The sequence below is a fragment of the Aquarana catesbeiana genome, linkage group LG02 (genome assembly GCF_042186555.1).
Source record: "Aquarana catesbeiana isolate 2022-GZ linkage group LG02, ASM4218655v1, whole genome shotgun sequence".
NCBI lineage: Eukaryota > Metazoa > Chordata > Amphibia > Anura > Ranidae > Aquarana > Aquarana catesbeiana.
The window spans coordinates 699,692,176-699,716,313 of NC_133325.1; the positions used below are offsets into that span (position 1 = coordinate 699,692,176).

The following is a 24,138-nucleotide window of genomic DNA, read 5'->3' on the forward strand; positions in this document are numbered from 1 at the left end:
AGCCTTCCTAATACTTACCTGAGCCCCATCTTTATCCAGCAATGTCCACGAGTGCTTTGGCCATGCGTGACTTTCCCTCCTGATTGGCTAAGACACAGCAGCAGCACCATTGGCTCCTGTTGCTGTCAATCAAACTCAGCCATTAAGGAGAAAGAGGGGGCGGGGACTGAACTGCGGCTCTGTGTATGAATGGATACACAGAGCTGCAGCTTGGCTCGGGAGCCCCCATAGCAAGCTGCTTGCTGTGGGGGCACTCAACAGGGGGAGGGGCCAGGAGTTCCAGCCAGGGACCAAAGAAGAGGAGGATGCGGGCTGTTCTGTGCAAAACCACTGCACAGAGCAGGTAAGTATAACATGTGTGTTATTTTACTAGAAAAGAAACAAGACTTTACAATCACTTTAAGGTGGTTGTAAACCCTTACATATACCCAGTGAAGTGACTGGACTCAGGTGATGAAACAAATCCTCCTAGGTAATTTGTACCTGTTTACCTGCAGTCTTCTCTTCTCAACATCCATTCAAAGTGCAGAATTTTTGAAAGCTTGTCTGAGCTTTCAGAAAGGGGGCGGAGAGCTGAAATTACACTCTGCAGAGCCCAGTGAGGAGATCTCCGAGAGCTAATTGGAGGGATGGGACAACCCCCCCCCCCTCCTTTAATACAGCTCACCGCAACAGAGTTGAGAATGTCAATTATCTAGAAGTCTCTCCCCTGTCATCATTTTTCTCTTGGTGTCAGGAAAATTTGTCAGAAGTGATTCATGCTGATAGCAAAGGAACAAAGCAGCAAATAGAAGTGCTCTGGATCTAGACAAGTACACCCTATAGCGGGATATGCTTTGTTCATATGTATTGTCTGAGGTTTACAACCACTTTAATTTATTGTTGCTGTATAGTAAACATTGTTGCCTGATAGAAGGCATAACATGGCATATGATACCTCTACTGCATCTTCAGGAACCCTCTTAATAATACTGCTTTCCTGGTGTCGGGAGAATTTGCACAACCATTCCCACATTTCCTAATGTAGCACATGAAAACTTTGACTTTTGGAAATTGGGTGTTTTTTGTATGCGCTTTGGAGGGCTCCAGCCGTACTCTGAATGTAAAGGTGCCTGAAGACTTTGGATGACTGTCTTTTGCAAATGATCTAAAATCAATGGGGCATCTGCAGACCATTCTCCAAAGGCCAAGTATGAATGATTGACCGGTTTTAACATTCATTCAACATTTAACATTCAAGAGAAGCATTAATCTGTTCAGCTGTCGAAGGGCAGGCAGAGCGTGTTCCCATACCTGAGCTCCCTCTAATGTTTATGGTAGCCTTCAAAGTAAAGATACAATCTGGCAGTTTATTTACATACTACCCTGTAGCATTATTAGTGTAGCTACATGCTTTACACATATTTGCTTTAAAGAGACCTTGTTGCCAGACCCTTCATTTAATCAAAATCTTCCTATAAGTTTATTTGTGAATTTAACATATTTTGTGAATAGATAATTATACCAAATGAAGTGAGAAACAATTGCATGACTTTCAAAGAAAGGCATACGAGATTTAATGGGTGTGTTTGTATGTACAGTGCAGGCCCGGACTGGCCATAGGGCACACTGGGCGTTTGCCCGGTGGGCCGCTGTCCCTGGGCCACATTTTTTAGGAAGAGCGGCTTCTTGATGACTGGGCCACATGACCGTGGTCCGGACAGGATTAACACAGACCGCAGCCGCCGCTCACCTCCCGCTATAGGGCTTTCCTACAGCAGGGCCGGCACCAGCATGCTTACGAGGTGCAGAAGGAGGCAGGAGAGAAGGCTCCTGTGACATGCAGGAAGCGCCCGCACTGGAGAGACACCTCGAGGGCTGGGCAGGCTGGAGCTATGGCTGCACTCGAAGAGACGGCGGCAGCCTCTCTCCTAACACCGGCCGGGACACTGATGGCTGCACGGGCAGGAAGGTGAGCACACTGAAAAAAAAAACATGCTCCAGTGCGTTACATCCCGCTCTGTAGTGGCAGGAAAAGGGAGTGGATTGGGGCTTTCTACTTTACTGGTCTGGGGCTGTCTATTACTGGTCTGGGGCTGTCTATTACTGGTCTGGGACGGTGTACTGGTTTGGGGCTGTCTATTACTGGTCTGGGACTGTGTAATGGTCTGGGGCTGTCTATTACTGGGCTGGGACTGTGTACTGGTCTGGGGCTGTCTATTACTGGTCTTGGATGGTGTACTGGTATGGGGCTGTCTATTACTGGTCTGGGGCTGTCTATTACTGGTCTGGGACTGTGTACTGGACTGGGGCTGTCTATTACTGGTCTAGGACTGTGTACTGGTCTAGGGCTGTCTGTTACTGGTCTGGGGCTGTCTGTTACTGGTCTGGGGCTGTCTTTTACTGGTCTGGGACTGTGTACTGGTCTGGGGCTGTCTGTTACTGGTCTGGGACTGTCTATTACTGGTCTGGGGCTGTCTGTGTACTGGTCTGGGGCTGTCTGTGTACTGGTCTGGGGCTGTCTGTTACTGGTCTGGGACTGTCTATTACTGGTCTTAGGCTGTCTGTGTACTGGTCTGGGACTGTCTATTACTGGTCTGGGGCTGTCTGCGTATTGGTCTGGGGCTGTCTGTTACTGGTCTGGGACTGTCTATTACTGGTCTGGGGCTGTCTGTGTACTGGTCTGGGACTGTCTATTACTGGTCTGGGGCTGTCCGTATACTGGTCTGGGGCTGTCCGTGTACTGGTCTGGGGCTGTCCGTGTACTGGTCTGGGGCTGTCCGTGTACTGGTCTGGGGCTGTCCGTGTACTGGTCTGGGGCTGTCCGTGTACTGGTCTGGGGCTGTCCGTGTACTGGTCTGGGGCTGTCTGTGTACTGGTATAGGGCTGTCTATGTACTGGTCTAGGGCTGTCTCTTTACTGGTCTAATAAAATTTTTCATATTTTAGTTTACATGGTACGGTTTAATTAGCTATCCGGGTAAGCACAGAATTTACCAAACTACACACCTCTCAGAATGAATATCTGGTCACCAACCACCCCGCGAACGCCCGCCCCACATCTCCGCCCTACTTCCCCCAGGGATTGGGCTGCCCAGTTTAAAATGCCCGGGCCTGGTACAGTGCCTTGAAAAAGTAATCATACCCCTTGAAATTTTCCACATTTTGTCATGTTACAACCAAAAACGTAAATGGATTTTATTGGGATTTTATGTGATAGACCAACACAAAGTGGTACATAATTGTAAAGTGGAAGGAAAACGATAAATGGTTTTCAAAATGTTTACAAATAAATATGTGAAAAGTGTGGTGTGCATTTGTATATACTTTGTAGAACCACCTTTCGCTGCAATTACAGCTGCAAGGCTTTTTGGGTATATCTCTACCAGCTTTGCACATCTAGAGAGTGAAATTTTTGCCCATTCTTCTTTGCAAAATAGCTCAAGCTCTGTCAGATTGGATGGAGAGAGTCTGTGAACAGCAATTTTCAAGTCTTAATACAGATTCTCAATTGGATTTAGGTCTGGACTTTGATTGGTCCATTCTAACACATGAATATGCTTTGATCTAAACCATTCCATTGTAGCTCTGGCTGTATGTTTAGGGTCATAGTCCTGCTGGAAGGTGAACCTCCGCCCCAGTCTCAAGTCTTTTGCAGACTCTAATACCCTGTACACACAATCGGACTTTCCGACAACAAAACCGTGGAATTTTGTTCGAAGGTTGTTGGCTCCAACTTGTCTTGCATACACACGGTCACACAAATGTTGGCCAACAATTACGAACGTAGTGACGTACAAGACGTACGGCGAGCCGATAAAAAGGAAGTTCAATAGTCATGCGCTACCCTTTGGGCTCCTTCTACTAATGTTGTGTTTGGTGAGCATTGATTCCGAGCATGCGTGTTTGTATTTTGGACTTTTGTCCGACGGACTTGAGTACACACGATCGGAAACACACATTTGTTGGCGGAAAATTTGAGAACATGCTAGCCAATATATGTTGGCGGAAAGTCCGACAACAAATGTCCGATGGAGCATACACACGGTCGAACTTTCCGCCAACAAGCTCACATCCAACATTTCCCGTCGGAAAATCCGATCGTGTGTACGCGGCATAACGGGTTTTCTTCTAAGATTGCCCTGTATTTGGCCATCCATCTTCCCATTAACCCTGACCAGCTTCCCTATCCCTGCTGAAGAAAAGCATCCCCACAACATGATGCTGCCACCACTGTGTTTCACGGTGGGGATGGTGTATTCAGGGTGATGTGCAGTGTTAAATTTCTGCCAAACATAGCGTTTTGCTTTTAGGCCAGAAAGTAAAATTTTGGTCTCATCTGACCAGAGCACCTTCTTTCACATGTTTGCTTTGTCCCCCACATGGCTTCTCACAAACTGCAAATGGGACTTCTTATGGCTTTATTTTCAACAATGGCTTTCTTCTTGCCACTTTTCCATAAAGGCCAGATTTGTGGAGTGCATGACTAATAGTTGTCCCATGGACAGATTCTCCCACCTGAGCTGTGGATCTCTGTAGCTCCTCCAGAGTTACCATGGGCTTCTTGGCTGCTTCTCTGATTAATGCTCTCCTTGCCCAGCCTGTCAGTTTAGGTGGACAGCAATGTCTTGGTAGGTTTGCAGTTGTGCCATACTCTTTCCATTTTCCAATGATGAATTGAACAGTGCTTCGTGAGATGTTTAAAGCTTGGGATATTTTTTTAACCTAACTCTGCTTTAAACTTCTCCACAACTTTATCCCTCACCTGTCTGGTGTGTTCCTTGAACTTCATGATGCTGTTTGTTCACTAAGGTTCTCTAACAAACCTCTGAGGGCTTCACGGAACAGCTGTATTTATACTGAGATTAAATTACACACATTTGGACTCTATTTACTAATTAGGTGACTTCTGAAGGCAATCGGCTCCACTAGATTTTAGTTAGGGTTACCAGAGTAAAGGGGGCTGAATACAAATGCACGCCACACTTTTCAGATATTTATTTGTAAATCATTTTGAAAACCATTTATAATTTTCCTTCCACTTCACAATTATGTGCCACATTGTGTTGGTCTATCACATAAAATCCCAAAATAGATTTACGTTTTTGGTGGTAACATGACAAAATGTGGAAAATATCAAGGGGTATGAATACTTTTTCAAGGCACTGTACAGTGGAGGGGTCTACACACCCCTGTTAAAATGTCAGGTTTCTGTGATGTAAAAAAATAAGCCATAAATAGTTTCAGAACTCAAATCACTGCTTTTTGACATAAATGGCAAATTGTCCCTGATGAAGATTATATTTTGAAACGCGTCGGACTCTCACTCATGGATGACGATCATTTATGTAGTGAGATTTCTTTGCCACCACTGTCAATTACTATATACAATATTTTTGTTACCCATGCGATTGTCTTTTGTTCAACGTCTGTTTTTTAAACTTTTTGTATCAATAAATTCTATATAATTCTTTTATACAACTTTCTATCTATTTCTATAATTGCCATTAAAATCCCACTTCTTGAGGTTCTTATTGTCTTTATAGTTTCAGAACTTTTTCCACCTTTACTGTGACCTATAAACTGCACAACTCAATTGGAAAACAAACTGAAATCTTTTGGGGGAGGGAAGTACAACTAAAAAACTAAAATAATGTGGTTGTATAAGGCCCCTTTCACACTGGGGCGGTGGGGGCGGTGGGGGCGTCGGCGGTAAAACAGCGCTATTTTTAGCGCTGTTTTACCGTCGTTTCTGCGGCTGTATTCGCCCGCTAGCGGTGCGGTTTTAACCCTCGCTGGCGGCCGAAAAAGGGTTAAACCCGCTCGTACAGCGCGGCTATAGCCGCGGTATAGCCGCGCTGTCCCATTGATTTCAATGGGAAGGAGCGGTTTAGGAGCGGTGAACACACCGCTCCTTCACCGCTCCAAAGATGCGGCTCGCAGGACTTTTTTTACCGTCCTGCCAGCGCACCGCTTCAGTGTGAAAGCCCTCGGGCTTTCACACTGAACAAACAGCGGAGGCTGTTTAGGGGCGGTTTGCAGGTGGTATTTTTAGCGCAATAACGCCTGCAAACCGCTCCAGTGTGAAAGGGGCCTAAGTGTGCACACCCTCTTATAACTGGGGATGTAGTTGTGTTCAGAATTAGGCAATCATATTCAAACTCATGTTAAATAGGAGTCAGTACACACCTGCTATCATTTAAAGTGTCTGTGATTAACCCCAAATAAAGTTCAGCTGTTCTAGTAGGTCTTTCCTGACATTTTCTTAGTCGCATCCTACAGCAAAAGCCATGGTCCGCAGAGAGCTTCCAAAGCATCAGAGGGATTTCATTGTTAGAAGGTATGAATTAAGAGAAGGGTACAAAGAATTTCCAAGGCATTAGATATACCATGGAACACAGTGAAGACAGTCATCATGAAGTGGAGAAAATATGGCACAACAGTGACATTACCAGAACTGGACATCCCTCCAAAATTGATGAAAAGTCGAGAAGAAAAAATTTTGTAAAAAAAAATGCAGTTTTCTTAATTTCTGTTATAAAATTTAGCAAATTAGTAATTTGTCTTCATAAATTGTGGCCAAAATTTATACTGCTACATATCTTTGGTAAAAAAATAATCCAAATAAGTACATATTATTTGGTTATTGTGAAAGTTATAGAGTCTACAAGCTATGGTGCCAATCATTGAAAATTGATCACACCTGATGTACTGAAGGCCTATCTCATTTCTTGAGACCCTAACAAGCCAGGACAGTACAAATACCCCCCCAAATTACCCCTTTTTGTAACGTAGACAGTCCAAGGTATTTAGTAAGAGGCATGGTGAGTTTTTTAAAGTAATTTTTCCCCACAATTTTTTCCCCACATATTTTTTTTTTCAATAAATTGTCATAATAACAAGTTATTTCTCACACACAGCATATGTATACCACAAGTTACACCCCAAAATACATTCTACTACTCCTAAGTATGGCGATACCACATGTGTGAGACTTTTACACAGCCTGGCCACGTAGAAAGGCCCAACATGCAGGGAGAACCATCAGGCCTTCTAGGTACATAAATTACACATAACATTTCTTGACTACCTCTTACACTTTTGAAGGCCCTGGACAATGGAAACGCCCAAAAAATGACCCCATTTTGGAAAGTAAACACCCCAACGTATAATCTATGAGGCATAATGAGTATTTTGAACATGTCATTTTTTTCCACAAGTTTTTGGAAAATGTGTAAACAAAATGAAAACGCATTTTTTTTACACAAAGTTGTCGATTTATAAGATATTTCTAACACATAGCATGTACATAGCAAGAATTATTCCCCAAAATATATTCTGCTACTCCTCCAGAGTATGGCAATACTACATATGTGAGACTTTTTCACAGCTTGGCTACATACAGAGGCCCAACATGCAGGGAGCACCATCAGGTGTTCTAGGGACATACATTTCAAATCTAATTTGACTACCTATTACACTTTTGTAAGCACTGTAGTGGCATGGATGTGGCACAGATGAGCACTGATGTGGAGTGGAGGAGCACTGATGTGGCATGGATGAGCATTGATGTGGCATGGATGAGGACTGTTGTGGCATGGATAAGCACTGATGTGGCATGGATAAGCACTGATGTGGCATGGATGAGCACTGATGTGGCATGGATGTGGCACTGATGTGGCACGGATTATCACTGATGTGGCATGGATGATCACCGATGTGGCACGGAAGATCACTGATGTGGCACGGATGATCACTGATGTGGCATGGATGTGGCACGGATGATCACTGATGTGGCACGGATGGGTACGGATGATCACTGATTTGGCATGGATGATCACTGATGTGGCACTGATCACTGATGTGGCACGGATGATCACTGATGTGGCATGGATGTGGCACGGATGAGTACTGATGTGGCACGGATGAGTACTGATGTGGCACGGATGAGCACTGATGTGGCACAGATAATGCCTTGGATGGGGATGGATGAGCCAGGGATGGAGCATAGATGAGCATGAATGTGGATGGATGAGCCAGGGATGGATGGATGATCCAAGGATGGAGCATGAATGAGGATGGATGAGCCAGGGTTGGAGTATGGATGAGGATTGATGATCCAGGGATGGAGCATAAATGAGCCAGGGATGGAGCATGAATGAGGATGGATGAGCCAGGGATGGAGAATGGATGAGCATGAATGTGGATGGATGAGCCAGGGATAGATGGATGGATGAGCCAGGGATGGAGCATGGCTGAGCATGAATGTGGATGGATGAGCCAGGGATGGAGCTTGAATGAGGATGGATGAGCCAGGGATGGAGCATGGTTGAGCATGAATGTGGATGGATGAGCCAGGGATGGAGCTTGAATGAGGATGGATGAGCCAGGGATGGAGCATGGTTGAGCATGAATGTGGATGGATGAGCCAGGGATGGATGATCCAAGCATGGGCACAGATCAGCGCTGTGGGCACTTCAGATCCAGCCCACAGCGCTGCTGCACCGGCTTCCTTCTGTCCTCTCCAGGGATGGAGCATGAATGAGGATGGATGAGCCAGGGATGGAGCATGGCTGAGCATGAATGTGGATGGATGAGCCAGGGATGGGCACAGATCAGCGCTGTGGGCACTTCAGATCCAGCCCACAGTGCCGCTGCATCAGCTTCCTCCTCTCCTCACACGCTGTACCGATCGGTGTGAGGAAAGGGGGGGAGCCGAACCGGACATGCTACGGTTTGTTGACAAGTGATCACGCCATCATTGGACGGCGTGATCACGTGGTAAAGAGCCTCTGTCATTGGCCCTTTACCCCGATCCATGACACGCCGGGTCTGGGAGACCTGACGGTCATGGACATTACCGTATGCACGATTCTGTGAGGATGTTATAGAACGCTCTCCCAGAGTTATCCAACCATGCTGTAGCTGTGTTTTGGCTATAGCCCAGTCGGCAAGTGGTTAAAGGTTGAAAAAGTTCTGAAATTATTTATCTTTGTCTAGTTTTTTACATCACAGAAACCTGACATTTTAACGGAGGTATGTAGACTTTTTATATCCTCTGTATATGTTTGATTCTAACATAAATCATGATAATTTGTGATAACTTTATTCCATATCATTTCGTTATAAATGAATATCTGTGTGTTCCTCTCTGCAGGGTGCTCTGCTGTGGTTTTGGAATCGGTTAACATCTTCAGGAAATATCTTTCTGTGCTAGATCTACCAATCAGCTACTTATTCCGTAGTGATATCCTCTATATATCATCCAGGGCACAATACAGACAGGCCAAGGTAACTGTATGTGCTGTATTTGTTCTAATTATTTAGTTGATTAGGGGGATATGAGCATTCTGGGCTCAAACACAGACCATGTTTAATGGTGATGTTTATACCGTAGGCATGCCTTCTCCACTTTTTTACTCGGCCAGGCACTGTATAGATAACACACTACTGTCTCACATTCTAGGTGGGATGAGGCATGGGAGATGTTAGTTATTTTTGTGGCCACCCCACTGTCAGATCCAACTGGGATGTAGAGTTTTATTGTCACGGTATACACAAGCTTTGTACAAACATTGATCCTAAGGTGTACACCTGAGACTGAATGTTTGACCAAGCACAGTGGAAAACATCTGAAAAGGAACATGTCCTACTGTGATGGTTTCCACTAAACCCAGCACACCGCTAAAGTTCAGGTCTACACCTGAGAAGGGCTGCTTGTGGGGTTAATAAACCTTAAAAATAGTTGGTGGGACTGATTTTTGTTGCACTTATCTCAGTCATGGTTAGACAGTGGTTTTTACATGACTTTCATATATTTATTTGCTTTCCATCAATCTGTCAAATATGTTAGTATTATAAGGCATCACAAATTGTGTGTGTATAACTCTGTGGGATTAATATTTCAAATGATAGTATTATTTGTATGCATGCTGTCCAGTGTGACAAACTATGAGACTGACTGTACTGAACTTTAAGGGTGAATTTCAGGAATTTTCTTTATTGTATAATTACATTGGTCCAGCTCGCTACAATGTATGTATGCACATTTCATACCTGATGAGCTATTGGGGAAGCTGACAGTCATTGTTGTAGTTGACACTACTACAGTGACAGCTGCAATCTTATCTGGGGTTCTGTGCGAGCGGTTTCCCCTCTGCACAATTACCACAGGGGTCACTCAGCATAGCCACCATTCATAGAATGCTTTGTATTTTTTTCAAAGAATACAAGGCACTCTCTGATTGGGCGAGGTAGAGAGGAAGGGCAGTGACATCACAATTTCCACCTTGTCCAATAAAAGAACGCCCTGTATTCATTGAAAAATTAAAGGTATTCTATGAATTGTGGCAGTGCCATGCAAACAACCTCCTATGGTCAGTATGCAGAGGGAAAGCCGCTTGCACAGGACCCAGAAGATCACCACCGTAGTAGCACCGAATACTACAGTGATTTTCAGCTTCCCCAGCGGCCCATCAGGTAGAAGATATTCATACTTACAGTTGTACTCATAAGTTTACATACCCTGGCAGAATTTATGATTTCTTGGTCATTTTTCAGAGAATATGAATGATAACACAAAAACTTTTCTTTCACTCATGGTTAGTGTTTGGCTGAAGCCATTTATTATTAATCAACTGTGTTTACTCTTTTTGTATCATAATCACAACAGAAACTACCCAAATGACCCTGATCAAAAGTTTACATACCCCGGTGATTTTGGCCTGATAACATGCACACAAGTTGACACAGAGGGGTTTGAATGGCTATTAAAGGTAACCATCCTCACCTGTGATCTGTTTGCTTGTAATTAGTGTGTGTATAAAAAGTCAATGAGTTTCTGGACTCCTGACAGACCCTTGCATCTTTCATCCAGTGCTGCACTGACATTTCTGGATTCTGAGTCATGGGGAAAGCAAAAGAATTGTCAAAGGATCTGCAGGAAAAGGTAGTTGAACTGTATAAAACAGGGAAGGGATATAAAAAGATATCCAAGGAATTGAGAATGCCAATCAGCAGTGTTCAAACTCTAATCAAGAAGTGGAAAATGAGGGGTTCTGTTGAAACCAAACCACGGTCAGGAAGACCAACTAAAATTTCAGCCACAACTGCCAGGAAAATTGTTCGGGATGCAATGAAAAACCCACAAATAACAGGCGAAATACAGGACTCTCTGAAAACATGTGGTGTGGCTGTTTCAAGATGCACAATAAGGAGGCACTTGAAGAAAGATGGGCTGCATGGTCGAGTTGCCAGAGGAAAGCCATTACTATGCAAATGCCACAAAGTATCCCACTTACAATATGCCAAACAGCACAGAGACAAGTTTCAAACCTTCTGGCACAAAGTTATTTGGAGTGATGAGACCAAAATTGAGCTTTTTGGTCACAACCATAAACACTACATTTGGAGAGCAGTCAACAAGGCCTATGATGAAAGGTACACCATTCCTACTGTGAAACACGGAGGTGGATCGCTGATGTTTTGAGGATGTGTGAGCTACAAAGACACAGGAACTTTGGTCAAAATTGATGGCAAGATGAATGGAGTATGTTATCAAAAAATACTGGAGAAACATTTGCATTCATCAGCCAGGAAGCTGCGCAGAAGACGTACTTGGACATTCCAACATGACAATGATCCAAAAGAGAGGGCCAAGTCAACTTGTCATTGGCTACAGCAGAATAAAGTGGAGGTTCTGGAGTGGCCATCTCAGTCTCCTGACCTCAATATCATTCAGCCACTCTGGGGAGATCTCAAATGTGCAGTTCATGCAAGCATGGCTGGTACAAGGATTTTTGACACCCTAGGCGAAACCTCATTTTTCCGCCCCCCCCCCGGCTCCACCCCTGACCCCACCCCCTGTGCCCTGCCCATGTATACCCACCTTTTTAATGAAGCACCCATCAAATTCAGCCTCACCAGCACCTATAAAATTCATACCAGCGCCCATCAAATGCAACCTCACCAGCGCCTATCAAATGCAGCCTCACCAGCACCCATCAAATGCAGCTCTCACCAGCACCCATCAATTGCAGCCTCACCAGCACCCATCAGTGCAGCCTACCAGTGCCCATAAATTAATGTTTGCTTGCTTCCATTCATTTGAGAGTTGGGACGCAGACACAGGCCATTGCACCTCTGACACTATATGCGAACAGAGCGGCAGCTGCCTGTTAATGCTGAGACTTAGGTGCTTGCTGCAAAAAGAAGAGAGTAAGAACACCGGTGGCCAAGCGCCCCAGGCAGCAGTGCGTCCTAGGCGGCTGCCTAGTTGGCCTAGTGGTTGCACCGGCCCTGCATGCAAGACAGCCCAAGAATTTACAGGAACTGGAGGCTTTTTGATAAGAGGAATGGGTAGCTTTACCATCTGAAAAGATAAAGAGCCTCATCCACAATTACCACAAAAGACTTCAAACTGTCATTGATGTTAAAGGGGGCAAAATACGGTATTAAGTACTGGGGTATGTAAACTTTTTTGATCAGGGTGATTTGGGCAGTTTCTGTTGTCATTATAATTTAAAAAGAGTAAACACAGTTGATTGATAATAAATGGCTTCAGCCAAACACTAACCATGAGTGAAAGAAAAGTTTTTGTGTTTATCATTCATATTCTCTGAATAATGACCAAGAAAATCATACATTCTGCCAGGGTATGTAAACTTATGAGCACAACTGTACTTTGTGCCAAGCTGCACCAATGTAAGTATCCAATACAAATAATCCCTGTAGTTCAGTTCTAAACAGAAACAAGATTTTTGTATCTTAATATAGCTGGACATCAGTAGATATTCCTCTGAGAAGCACGGTCAGCCATTCAGTGGTCTACTGCTTTACAAAGTCCCGTCATTCATATGCCCCGTACACACGGTCGGATTTTCCGATGGAAAATATCCGATCGGAGCGTGTTGTCGGAAATTCCGACCGTGTGTGGGCTCCATCGGACATTTTCCATCGGATTTTCTGACACACAAAGTTGGAGAGCAGGAGATAAAATTTTCCGACAACAAAATCCGTTGTCGGAAATTCCGATCGTGTGTACACAAATCCGACGGACAAAGTGCCACGCATGCTCAGAATAAATAAAGAGATGAAAGCTATTGGTCACTGCCCCGTTTATAGTCCCGACGTACGTGTTTTACGTCACCGCGTTTAGAACGATCGGATTTTCCGACAACTTTGTGTGACCGTGTGTATGCAAGACAAGTTTGAGCCAACATCCAATGGAAAAAATCCTAGGATTTTGTTGTCGGAATGTCCGAACAAAGTCCGACCGTGTGTACGCCCTATAACACTGTGAACATACTTATAGGAGAAGAGAACACAGTGTCAGTGTGCTGCTGTTCCTTCATTGTCCAGTTGCCCAAAGTGCTGGACCAGGTGGTATTGTCTACCTGTAATGTAGACATCTGAGCTGCAGCCATCTAGCTAAGTATGATTGTTTGTTTTTCATTTTCAATTCCCACACTTCTCTTTCAAATCTTGGGTTACTATCCTTAATGCTAAATTTCTATCTAGAACATGTGATTACCCACCAAGATCTTGTGATTACTAAAAGCTATCGTGTGATATGATGTCATCATAGGATATTCTTAATGAAATGCCTGAGCAGACTTTACACTGATAGAGCTGGATCAGACACATGGCTTATTTCTTCTTGGTTAGAACTTACACAGAAATGTTTGTGTTGACTTTAATATTAGAATTCTCCATTGTTTGACCTGAGTGTGTACATAAAGAAGCATCCGTTTGTACATCATTCATCGCTAAAAGCCCCTGCTGCATTTGCATTGTAACAGTGCCAATGTTTGTCAGCTGTTGCTTAATGAATCCACAATTCGCTTTAACCACTTCAGCCCCGGAAGGATTTACCCCCTTAATGACCAGAGCACTTTTTACAATTTGGCACTGCGTCGCTTTAACTGCTAATTGCGCGGTCATGCAATGCTGTACCCAAACGAAATTTGCGTCCTTTTCTTCCCACAAATAGAGCTTTCTTTTGATGGTATTTGATCACCTCTGCCGTTTTTATTTTTTGCGCTATAAACGGAAAAAGACCGGAAATTTTGAAAAAAAATGATATTTTCTACTTTTTGTTATAAAAAAAATCCAATAAACTCAATTTTAGTCATACATTTAGGCCAAAATGTATTCGGCCACATGTCTTTGGTAAAAAAAATGTCAATAAGTGTATATTTATTGGTTTGCGCAAAAGTTATAGCGCCTACAAACTAGGGTACATTTTCTGGAATTTACACAGCCTTTAATTTATGACTGCCTATGTCATTTCTTGAGGTGCTAAAATGGCAGAGCAGTACAAAACCCCCACAAATGACCCCATTTTGGAAAGTAGATACCCCAAGGAAATTGCTGAGAGGCATGTTGAGCCCATTGAATATTAATTTTTTTTGTCCCAAGTGATTGAATAATGACAAAACAAAAAAAAAAAAATTACAAAAAGTTGTCACTAAATGATATATTGCTCACACAGGCCATGGGCATATGTGGAATTGCACCCCAAAATATATTCAGCTGCTTCTCCTGAGTACGGGGATACCTCATGTGTGGGACTTTTTGGGAGCCTAGCCGCGTACGGGGCCCCGAAAACCAATCACTGCCTTCAGGATTTCTAAGGGCGTAAATTTTTGATTTTACTCCTCACTACCTATCACAGTTTTGAAGGCCATAAAATGCCCAGATGGCATAAACCCCCCCCCAAATTACCCCATTTTGGAAAGTAGACACCCCAAGCTATTTGCTTTGAGGCATGTTGAGTCCATAGAATATTTTAGATTTTGACACAAAATGCGGGAAAGTGACAATTTTTTTTTTTTTCCCACAAAGTTGTCACTAAATGATATATTGCTCACACAGGCCATGGGCATATGTGGAATTGCACCCCAAAATAAATTTAGCTGCTTCTCCTGAGTATGGGGATACCACATGTGTGGGACTTTTTAGGAGCCTAGCCGCGTACGGGGCCCCGAAAACCAATCACCGCCTTCAGGATTTCTAAGGGTGTAAATTTTTGATTTCACTCTTCACTGCCTATCACAGTTTCGGAGGCCATGGAATGCCCAGGTGGCACAAACCCCCCCCAAATGACCCCATTTTGGAAAGTAGACACCCCAAGCTATTTGCTGAGAGGCATGGTGAGTATTTTGCAGCTCTCATTTGTTTTTGAAAATGAAGAAGGACAAGAAAAAAAATTTTTTTTTTCTTTTTTCAATTTTCAAAACTTTGTGACAAAAAGTGAGGTCTGCAAAATACTCACTATACCTCTCAGCAAATAGCTTGGGGTGTCTGCTTTCCAAAATGGGGTCATTTGGGGGGGTTTGTGCCACCTGGGCATTCCGTGGCCTCCGAAACTGTGATAGGCAGTGAAGAGTGAAATCAAAAATTAACGCCCTTAGAAAGCCTGAAGGCGGTGCTTGGTTTTCGGGGTGCCGTACGAGGGTAGGCTCCAAAAAAGTCTCACACATGTGGTATCCCCATACTCAGGAGAAGCAACAAAATGTATTTTGGGGTGTAATTTCACATATTCCCATGGCACGTTTGAGCAATATATCATTTAGTGACAACTTTGTGCAAAAAAAAAAAAAAAAAATTGTCTCTTTCCCGCAACTTGTGTCACAATATTAAATATTCCATGGACTCGACATGCCTCTCAGCAAATAGCTTGGGGTGTCTACTTTCCAAAATGGGGTCATTTGGGGGGGTTTTGAACTGTCCTGGCATTTTATGCACAACATTTAGAAGCTTATGTCACACATCAACCACTCTTCTAACCACTTGAAGACAAAGCCCTTTCTGACACTTTTTGTTTACATGAAAAAATTATTTTTTTTTGCAAGAAAATTACTTTGAACCCCCAAACATTATATATTTTTTAAAGCAAATGCCCTACAGATTAAAATGGTGGGTGTTTCATTTTTTTTTTTTCACACAGTATTTGCGCAACGATTTTTCAAACGCATTTTTTTGGGAAAAAACACACTTTTTTAAATTTTAATGCACTAAAACACACTATATTGCCCAAATGTTTGATGAAATAAAAAAGATGATCTTAGGCCGAGTACATGGATACCAAACATGACATGCTTTAAAATTGCGCACAAACGTGCAGTGGCAACAAAATAAATACATTTTTAAAAGCCTTTACAGGTTACCACTTTAGATTTACAGTGGAGGTCTACTGCTAAAATTACTGCCCTCGATCTGACCTTCGCAGTGATACCTCACATGCATGGTGCAATTGCTGTTTACATTTGACGCCAGACCAACGCTTGCGTTCGCCTTAGCGCGAGAGCAGGCGGGGACAGGGGTGCTTTTTTTCTTTATTTTTTTTCTTTATTATTTTTTTGCTTTTTTATCTTATTTTTAAACTGTTCCTTTAATTTTTTTTTTTTTTTAATCATTTTTATTGTTATCTCAGGGAATGTAAATATCCCCTATGATAGCAATAGGTAGTGACAGGTACTCTTTTTTGAAAAAATTGGGGTCTATTAGACCTTAGATTTCTCCTCTGCCCTCAAAGCATCTGACCACACCAAGATCGGTGTGATAAAATGCTTCCCCAATTTCCCAATGGCGCTGTTTACATCCGGCGAAATCTAAGTCATAAAATGCTCGTAGCTTCCGGTTTCTTAGGCCATAGAGATGTTTGGAGCCACTCTGGTCTCTGATCAGCTCTATGGTCAGCTGGCTGAATCACCGGCTGCATTCTCAGGTTCCCTGTTGAGACAGGAGAGCCAGAGAAAAACACGGGAAGATGGTGGGGGAGGGGGGGCATTCCCTCCCACTGCTTGTAAAAGCAGTCTAGAGGCTAATTAGCCGTTAGGATTGCTTTTACATGAAAGCCGACCGCTGGCTGAAAAGAATGATACCAAGATGATACCTAAACCTGCAAGCATCATTCTGATATAACCACTCAAAGTCGTGAATGGCGTACCTGAAGACAAAAAAATGGTTAACAATAAAGCACAGTAAACGGTAAAGTATAAAAAATTGCATACCTGAAAAGCAAACATGATAAAACATAATAACAATAAAACATTGCAGAATAGAATACAGTAAAAAAGAGCAGAACAATAGAGAGAGAATAGATAGAGAGAGAACAATAAAACGACAACTATTTTTTTTTATTTTATATTTTTGTTTGTGTTTTTTTTTTTTTTTTACACTTTTTTTGTAACTAACTTTTATAACTGTAACCGGTTCCAGGTTTGGGTCTCGCAAAATGCGATGCCATCTTGGGAGACCCTGTGAAAGTGTGTCCTAGTCTGTGCAATGCTGTACCCTACGCTAATACTCAACTAGTGTATGGTAGCGTTCAAAACATTCACCAATGCAAAGACCAGTATTGTCAGGACAGGAGGGACAATAATAGCGGGTGTCACGCCTATATCTGCGCTTGCTGCAGACACAACATCTTTTTTGGGGGGGTTCGTTGGGTAGGGGTACTCGGGAGGACATAAAGAAAATGCCTCTCATGCAGCCGACTGCATTTGGTTGGGGATGTGAATGGGGGAAGTACGGGCGCTGCAGAAGTGGTGGGTTCCCAATTAGGATTGGCGAATGCAGCAGGAAGGGCACTATGGGCACGACGGGCCTGTGTTTGTCTTCATCTTGGTGGCAGCAGGACACTACTTGTGCTTGCCATCTCACCAGCTTGAACTGCACTTATGGGACTCGCCACGTCACCAAGTGTTACTGCAGTGCTGGTTTGACTACGACCGGGGTGTACTAGGCCGCTGGTGCTTGCCAGTTCACCAAAACGCTACCAAAAAACTGTTAGCGATCGCAGGGATCAGGCCTGACTCTGCGAACGCTACAGTTATGTGTTTAGTGTTTTGTAAGTGACAGTGATCGATCGATACTGCACTTGGGTGGGCTGGGCTGGGCCGGGCGGAGGGGCAAAACGCAGGTGCTAGCAGGTACCTGGGCTGATCCCGCTAACGCTGCGTTTTTGGGAACCCTAAACTGCTGGGGATGCTAGTATAGATCTGGTTGGATCAGATATTGATCCGTTCAGATACTATACCACTAAGGGAGGCGTATGCTGCGTGCGTGGGTGTTAGCGGTACTGGCGCTAACCTGACGCTGCTTGGGGCTAGTGTTTGCCAGTTCACCAAAACACCACCAAATAAGCTGTTAGCGATCGCAGGGATCAGGCCTGACTCTGCGAACGCTGCAGTTATGCGTTTAGTGTTTTGTAAGTGACAGTGATCGATCGATACTGCACTTGGGTGGGCTGGGCCGGGCGGAGGGGCAAAACGCAGGTGCTAGCAGGTATCTGGGCTGATCCCACTAACACTGCGTTTTTGGGAACCCTAAACTGCTGGGGACGCTAGTATAGATCTGATCGGATCAGATATCGATCCGTTCAGATACTATACCACTAAGGGAGGCGTATGCTGCGTGCGTGGGTGTTAGCGGTACTGGCGCTAATCTGACGCTGCCTGGGGCGACGCATATCACCGCCGGGCGATCAGGGGGCTAAACCTTTATTCGGTAATAAACGGCGGGTGCCCTGACACTATAAAAAATAAACAAACTAACCAGCGTCACCCGTAACACTTATACGGTGCTCAGTGGTGAAAGGGTTAACTAGGGGGCAATCAAGGGGTTAAAACATTTATTCGATGGTATACGGGGGTCCCTGACGCTATAAAACGCTGACAGCGAACCTAAATATTTACGTCCCTAACTAGCGTCACCAGTGACACTAATACAGCGATCAGAAAAATGATCGCTTAGCGACACTGGTGACGGGGGGTGATCAAGGGGTTAAATCTTTATTAGGGGGGGTTAGTGGGGTACCCTAGACCTAAAGGGGGCTAACAGTAACTGTCCTACCACAGTAACTGTCACAAACTGACACCATGCAGTAATTAAAAAAAAAACAAAAAAAAACTGCTTGGTGTCAGTGTGACGGGGGGGGGGGATGACCGGGGGGCGATGGGGGGGGTCGGGGGTGTAATGTGTGCCTGGCATGTTCTACTGTGTGTGTTTGTGTTTTACACTCACAGTGATGTCTTCTCTCCTCGGCGCCGTAACGGAAAATACCGAGCCGAGGAGAGATGACATAATTTCCTTTGCTGCTGTTTAGCATACAGCAGCAAAGGAAGATTCTCATTGGCTGGGAGCGATCGCGAGGGGGGTGCCACGAACGGATGGTCTCCCCCTCACCTCTCATCGCTCCCAGTCACAAGCCGACCGTGATTCTGCCTGCCCGTGCCATTCTGCCGACGTATATCGTCGTTAGGCGGTCGGCAAGTGGTTAAAAAAACATCTTAGTGAGTTATCTTACGACTTCTTTTTTAGGCTAAATTCACACTTGTATGATTCCAAAGTAGCTCGACTTGTAATTTGGTGCAACTTTGAAACAACTTTGGATTTGTATGACTCGGATGGATGCAACTTTGGTTTTGACCAAAGATAATGGACAATTGTTGCATGTAAAACATGTGAAACATTCAGGTACGACTTTCATGCAACATTGAAGTCTATTGCCCTCACATTGCATGAAAGTCAGACCAAAGTAGTGCATGAACTACTTTGAAGTCGCTGCAGCTTTAAGTCGCACATATATGAACGAATATCATTGGAAAACATGGGGTTCGACTTGTCATTTGACTTTGATATCCAAAGTTGTATGACAAGTTGTACAAGTGTGAATGGACACCTAACCTGAAAACTGCCTGTACTTCCTGTTCTGTGCCTTTGTGATCCTATTCCATACAGAGATTTGTAGACTTCCCTCTAGGGAAGTTTTGTAGACTCCCTCTAGGGAGTTATTATTGTATAAGCTATTCAGCACCACTGCTGAACAACTGCCAAGATAACTTATTACTGACATAGAGAGTGCATTGTTTTCAGTTTGTCTTGTCAGCCTGATAGGGGAGCTCCATGACTGTGCTGCACTGCTAAGCAGGAGGTATAGGCTGCACATGTAATATGCAAAAATGACTTCTTCTGCTGAAGATCTACATGCAGACTATGTAACAAGACTAGAATTCCAGCATAAACCATTCCAATAAATTTGGATGAAGTGGGAAAGGGTCACCACTTATTATTTTCTTTGGGGATATTTCCCATCACTTCCTTTTCTGAAACCTCTTCACCCACAGTTGTGATCCAGACCGAAATTAAGGTAATCCCACCACTGACAAATGGTCCTGGAACAGGGAGGTACCTACCACATCTGGCAACGGGGGGGGATGATAATTGTTTTGACACCCCCTCCCTCCTCCAAAAATGTTAGTAAGAAATAAAGCGTTGCACGCAGCACACTATGCCACATTGTGGGTGTGGCCAAATTGCACTAACAGTGGGAGGGGCTTAACAGGGCATAGTTAAATAAAACTTGAGCCCCATATACTCAGCACATAAATACTATAGTCCTTTTACCCACAAATTATGCTTTAAAGTGATTCTAAAGCTAAAATTTTTTTTTACCTTAGTGCATTTCCTGTATTAAAGTAAAAAAAAACATTTTATACTTGTTGTGCTCCCCCACCCCCCTAAATATTTAGTCCTCAATCGATCCCGCGATGTACACTGCTGAATCTCTTCTCTCCCTTTTCCCTCTACTCATAGGGAGATATACAGCATTGGCTCCTGCTGCTGTCAATCAAATGCTATGAGAAGGCTGTGGGGGGTCAAGGCCAAGCCACGCTGCGTGTGTCGGAGAGCTTGACCGAGCCTGCGTTTGCTATGGGGTCAGACACAAAAGAGGAGGTGTGAACAGAGCCAGCCAGGGGACCCCAGAAGAGGAGGTTCAGGGCAGCTCTATCATGGCTATTATTTTAAAAATATATATCCTTTAGAAATGCTTTAATGACTGTGGCACAGTCAGCACACTCATTTTTATGAATACATACTCTTTCATTACACATCCTTTTCTACACACTGCTGACCTTAGAGAAGAACTTCCCTAAATTCTCCCTCAGTACAGCCCCCCCCCTCCCCCCCAAACACAGACACCACAGTACAGACTACCCTTCCCAGCACAGATGGACCCCACCCCCAGCACAGACCCCTCAGTACAGATGGACCTCCCCAGCACAGACTACCCCCCCCCCCCCCAAGCAAAGACCCCTAATTATTGATGCCCCCACCCAGCAAAAACGAAAAAACCCTCAGTACAGACCCCCTACCCCAGCACAGACACTTCAGTACAGACTGACTCCCTTAAAATTCCTTAATCCCCCATTCCAGCCCCCCACTCCTCAGTACAGACACCCCCCATCCCTTCTTCTCCCCCTAGTACAGAATCCTTATTAGGGCTAGGCTCACATATATGTAGATGGGAATATGTGTGAATTGTATGCGTACCCAAACAAAATTTGGATCATTGTTTTTTCACACAAATAGAGCTTTCTTTTTGGTAGTATTTGATCTCCACTGGGTTTTTTATTTTTTGTGACAGAAAATTTTGAAAAAAAAAATCTATTTTTTACTTTCTGCTACAAAACATATCCGATATATTTTGAAAAAAAATCTAATTTCTTCATAAATTTTGACCAAAATGTATTCTGTTACATGTCTTTGATAAAAAAAAAAAATCCCAATAAGTATATATTAATTGGTTTGCGTGAAAGTTATAGCATATATATACTGAACTATATACAGGTGGACAGTGACTTATAATGGGACTGCGAGTGCAGTGGGCAATCTGACACTAACTGTCACTAACATCACCAGTGACACTAATACAGTGATCAGTGATACTACTATACATTGTCACTGTACTAATGACACTGGCTGGGAAGAGGTTAACATGTAGGGCGATCAAGGGGTTAAATGTGTGCCTAACTATGTGTAAAGTGTGCTGCTTTTACTAATAGACCTTATAGTTTCTCATCCCTGCTTTGCCTGTGCAGGCTGCCCATCTAGTACATTGCAGGGGGGCGGCCTGCAAGTAGTTAATCCAATGAGCTTCTAACTTCCTGTTCTCACTCTTTGAGCTGAGAACAGTGTTTTTAGACTTGTCCACTTCTCCTTTATAAACAATTTAATCCCCCCCCCCCCTCCCCTCGGTGTAATGGAGATATAAGGAGGGGGAGGTATTCTCTAGAGTAGACCAAATCAGAGGCACGGCCTTCGATAAGATCTAAGGGCTGCTAAATTACAATACATTACAGGTTTGTTTTTTGGGTTTTAAATCCTGAATTTAGCAAGCTGTGTGAATATAGGCCGTTAGTCCTCACAGCTGGATACATTTTTCAAACCACCTATACATTAACTTCAGATCAATAAATACAATTATATTAACAGGATAAAGATATCAATGGTTTATAAGAGAGCTTCAATTTTTTTCTGAACTATAAATATCCGTATGTCCGTTTTATGGGAGCGTGTGTTTTCATCTTATGTCTGCTTGTGTTCCAGGACGCCATGATGTGTCATCAAAGCCAGCTGCTCTGGTTTCGTCATATTTACCTGCTGTTCTCCCATTACATGGCTATCAACTCATTGCACTTTCTTCATGGCCAGGAAACAGAAAAGGATAGCTGACACTCCGATCTAAAGCTGAACTTGTCATAAAACTGTTATTGCTGCATGCAAGTCAATGAGCATGGCTCATCTTTAGAGACAAACTGGAGATAAAAGACAAGTGTGGTTGGTCGGGTAAATGGAATAAATCTCTTTTCATGGTAAAAAAAACAAAACAAAACAAAAAAAACAGTTTTTTCGGTGAAGTGGTATATATCTATATGTGGGCATTTTTGTAACATAATAAATGGACATTGGAGCTCAAAGAAATGGGGGGGGGGGAGATGCCTGCAGTAATCAGATTACAGCAACATCTCCCAAGACTGTGGCAGCATATATCTGGCTTATTACTATGGACGCACACACTGATTTTCTGCTGCTGAAGATTTTTTGCCTATTTTTGTTGTATTTTTACATTTGAAATAAAATATAAAGTTTATGTACTGTATATCTTGGCTTTATGGATAGCCGGTGTTTAGTTAATTATTATTGCTGCACACTCCAGCAGCAGTCACTGCATCTTGGTTGTGACATCTGTACTTTGTTCATCATCGTAAACATAATTTCTCTGTTTATTATCAAAAAAAGACAGCAGCGTGAATGTGCAAAGGTCATACGTCCACCAGGTTTGTAAGTAGAGATTGTCTCTTTTTAGATCAGTTTATTATGGTCTCTGGTGCTTCACTGCTCTTAAAGTAAAGAACCCTTAACCCAAAAGTCTTTGATATACTTTATGCCTGAATATGTCTGATTCTTGAGTGGAAAATGCCATAAACCATCAACTACCTCATTATAAATCTTGGTTTATTGCAAAAATACTGTTCAGTGATTTAAAAATGCATCCTCACAATAGGCGTTTAATAGTCTGCTAAACTATGAATATGTAGCTTTTTTCATCCAAATGTTAATATCCTTCAGTACTCAGAAAACATAAAAAAAAAAAAAAGAAAAACTGTGCCGCTGTGTATGTGATTGTATATGTAAGCTGTCTACCCAGTGTATTATGTTCAGTGGGAAAGAAAAATGGGGAAGCTATGTGCTACAATATCAGAGAGTGCCAGTGCCTAAAATGTAATACCTCAAGTAAACCACTATAGATGTGCAAATATTTTCATAGAAATATGACGATCCTGTAGAGATCTACAAATTCCTTAAAATATATTAAATAAACATAAAAAATAGATCACATGCTCTCATGAGAAATCAGTCCATGCCCCCGATGTCAGTTGTGACGAAACATGTAGGGTGGAGCTTGTGTACTTGCCGTCGCCACGCTTTCTTTGTTGTGTACACCAACTGATCCATCTCTATGCAAGGTTTACATTGCATACATGCCTGCTTTTATCCAATGAGATGGGAGTACCTTTTATCCCGTTTGTGTAAAAAAAACTAGTGTTTACGTTACTACACTATGTGGATGTTCTCCTTCATTTACATATATGAGACACATAGTTTGCCCCATGTCCATTTGCCTTTTATTGGGATCACTGAATAGATCTGTTCCTGGAAGGATCTGTGATGGCTGATTGCTGATAATTCATTTATTTGAGCGTATTTGACTCTGTGACAGAGTCCTCTAACTCTGGTAAGAGTCAATCTTACACTGGGTGGTGGAGCGCGTTGGTGATTGTTGGATCACGCACATTATCTGTTTAACTAC

General features: G+C 43.3%; 1 protein-coding gene across 2 annotated transcripts in view; it reads left to right on the forward strand.

Annotated features, from left to right (window-relative positions):
- PIGL (phosphatidylinositol glycan anchor biosynthesis class L) overlaps positions 1-23,430 on the forward strand; it is a 247,191-nt gene extending 223,761 nt beyond the window's left edge. Inside the window, exons 6-7 of one of the 2 annotated variants that reach the window (XM_073616885.1) lie at positions 9,136-9,269; positions 22,374-23,430. In XM_073616885.1, the coding sequence (XP_073472986.1) occupies positions 9,136-9,269; positions 22,374-22,499 (260 nt within the window). In that variant the 3' untranslated portion in view covers positions 22,500-23,430. The remainder of the gene's footprint in view (positions 1-9,135; positions 9,270-22,373) is intronic. The other variant, XM_073616886.1, reaches the window with a different exon arrangement.
- Positions 23,431-24,138: the final 708 nt, after the last annotated feature.